Genomic DNA, 2,806 nt, shown 5'->3' with positions numbered 1-2,806 from the left:
ACAATAGGAGAGGGGGGGGGGAGGAGGGAGGGACAAGAAGAAACAAAACAAGACAAAAAAAAGGTTTGGACAACTCGTTATGAACCCCAAAAAAAGACATTACAGTACAGAGAATGGCAACTCCCAAGCACACAGAACCACCCTCACTGGTTAGCACATGGAGAAAGAACACGACGAGGAGAACAAGAACACATGTCACATGAGCACGATGATCGACAGATTAAACCGCCTCCTACAGAGGTTCGACTACGTGGTGTCATGGCGAAACGGTCGACGGGATAACACGGACATAAAATGCAAACAGACTGATTTGCAGAAATAAATAAAAGCCTGCAAACAAAACAAAAAAAATTAATTAGGTCCATTCTGATTTGACGTCAATTCTTACAAATTTGAAATTCATAGGCAAGTGTTCTTGGTGGGGTTTCATCATACACACACACACACACACACCCACCCCTATATCAGGCTTTCTGCAGCAGAGAGCTATGCTGGAGATGCAACGGCGAGGTAATTCCAGCCTTTGCGGTGTGTGATTAAGGAGGTGGTAAAGGAGCAGCTGAGCTGAGCCGCCCGCCAGCTGAGCCTATGAACGCCAGCAGCTAGCAGTTGCCAAGGCAACGGGCCATTGTGCCGGACAGCGAAACGCGGCGGCCGTTCACTGTGACATGTGGAGTGTAAGAGCCACAGCGAAGGCAGGACGGGCTATGGGGCCGGAAAGGACGCCGCTGCAGGTAAATGACACTGTTTGGTGAAAGGCTAGGTTTAAATTAAAGTGTGTGTGTGTATGTATGAAATCTTCACGAGATTATCTTCAGCTATGCAGAAAGGTGGCTGCTGTGAGCCTAAGGCGGCAGCGCGGATCTACTAAAAGGCACACCTACCTCTGCTCTGACCGTCTGGCCCTCGGAGGATTCGGCACTCTTCGATCTGTCCAAAAGACGAGAACATCATTCTGACCTCGTTCTCGCCGTATTTTTTCGACACCATTCCCACGAAGAGTTTTCTGTCTTCCACTGCTGCAGATGGACGGGGAAGGGAAGGAGGGGAAGAAAAAAAAAAAAAAAAAAAAAAAAAAAAGGTTATCAGGAAAGCGGCACGGATATCAAATGCAACATCTTGCACCTTTCAAGCGCTCTTCCTCGTCACGCTGCTGCATTTTCTGCCTCTCGCTCAAAGTCTCGGCTTCTTGTGCAAATCCTGGCACTTGGCTGCTGCGTTTTACTCTCAATCTCCTTCTCTCAACACACTCCTGCCTCGCATTTGTGCTCGAACACGTTCTCTGTACCTTTCTACACTTTGAAAGCTTTTAAATCACGCCACACAAAAATCAGGTCTCCTCACCCTTTTTCTACATTAAGCCAGTTTCAGTTGTTCACATCAGAATCAAACCCATTTCTGCAGAGCTTTAGCATCAATTCAAATCCGATACTTCTGGTTTCTCTAATTCTTTTTGCCATCATTACCCCCCACATTTAATAAAGTGACCTACCACTTGTTTTCTCGCTGTCAGCAGGTTTCATCTGGATAGGATGATGCATCTGGGAGGGAAAAACAACAGAAAACATGAACATTATTTGTCATCAGTGTAAAGTAAGCAGGTGCTTGGCCTTGTTTTATCAAAAAGGCATCTGATGTCACATCCTCAGATCTTTCAGTCTGCCACTGAGGCCATGATCCCTCACCACTGCTGGACTCAGGGGGAAGTGTCTACAAGCTGCTGGCGGGTATCAAATTCTCCACAATCCAATTTCACTTCTCGCTGGAGTGTGGGCCTCTGACTGAGCTTATTGATTTTTTTTTCCCTGTCAACATCCTTTTGTTTTGTTTTTTTTTTTGGAGAATTTTGAAGAAACTGTCACCCTAAATAGCGCTGCTTTTCCACCCGATGTATCACGTAGAAACGGAGCAAAGCTTTCGCAGATCTTAGCTGTGAAAAATCTAATCTCAGCTCGAACGTGAGGCTCCGTTTTCGAGCTTGGTGTGAGAGAAAAAAAAAGAAGGCCGGGCTACTGACGTGAGAGCTGTCATTTCACGCCCTTTAATAAACACTTTTATCCCAGGAAATTCAGAGCTTTTAAAACAGACGTGGCCGTAGAATATTTACAAATGACGCGAAAATGAAAAGAAGACAGAAAACCCAGTCGTGAGACGCACATCGGAGCTGAAAAGTGGCAGGTTTGTTTGTGAGAGGCTCTAAAAATAAAATTTAAATTTAAAAAAAAAAACAAAAGGGAGGGAAAGCGAACAGATGGCCCGCTCAGTATGGAGACTGGCTAGCGTCAGCGACCAAGCGGAGGCTCGGAGGGGGAGAGGAGAAAAGAGAAAGCGAAACAAGCTTTTCTACTGTGACACAAAGCAAACTCTGTCACCTGCAGAAACGCCAGCAGCGGCGAGATCCAGGACTGGGAGCTGCGAAGGCGAGCTGTTGATCCGCGCTTTATTTGAAATGTCTCGCTGATTGATAGGCTTCCAGTGAGCGGAGCTGGGACTGTTTGCTCTGCCCGCCGAACTCATCCATCAGCCCAGCTCAATATGTACCTATAGCCTCCCTGACAGTGGCTCTTTTTACAACAGACTCTGCCTGCTGTTTTAATTGACAGCTGAAGCTGTTCGGCATGGATTAAATTGATTGGAAAGAGCAATTTAGAACGATTCACGGGCGTGACAGATTTGTAGTGGTTTAACAAGCCGCTGCACTTATTCCAGTCGAGCGGTCTTCAATCTCTTTGGATAAATCAGGTGATGAGTTATGAGGCCTCTTTTATGGAGCTTACTTTGAAAAGGTTTTTTTTTTTTTTTTTTT

General features: G+C 45.9%; 1 protein-coding gene across 1 annotated transcript in view; it reads right to left on the bottom strand.

The window, feature by feature from the left end:
* Window positions 1-7: 7 nt before the first annotated feature.
* Window positions 8-2,806, bottom strand: part of LOC112450195 (CUGBP Elav-like family member 2) — a 19,801-nt gene continuing 17,002 nt past the window's right edge. The window contains exons 3-4 of the mRNA XM_025003727.2: window positions 1,493-1,541; window positions 8-1,019 (exon numbers count right to left, since the gene is read on the bottom strand). Coding sequence (XP_024859495.1) covers window positions 1,510-1,541 — 32 coding nt within the window. The 3' untranslated portion in view covers window positions 8-1,019; window positions 1,493-1,509. The remainder of the gene's footprint in view (window positions 1,020-1,492; window positions 1,542-2,806) is intronic.

Source organism: Kryptolebias marmoratus, linkage group LG11 (genome assembly GCF_001649575.2).
Source record: "Kryptolebias marmoratus isolate JLee-2015 linkage group LG11, ASM164957v2, whole genome shotgun sequence".
NCBI lineage: Eukaryota > Metazoa > Chordata > Actinopteri > Cyprinodontiformes > Rivulidae > Kryptolebias > Kryptolebias marmoratus.
The sequence above is the reverse complement of the archived record's forward strand: the minus strand, read 5'-3'. Positions and strand labels throughout refer to the sequence as shown.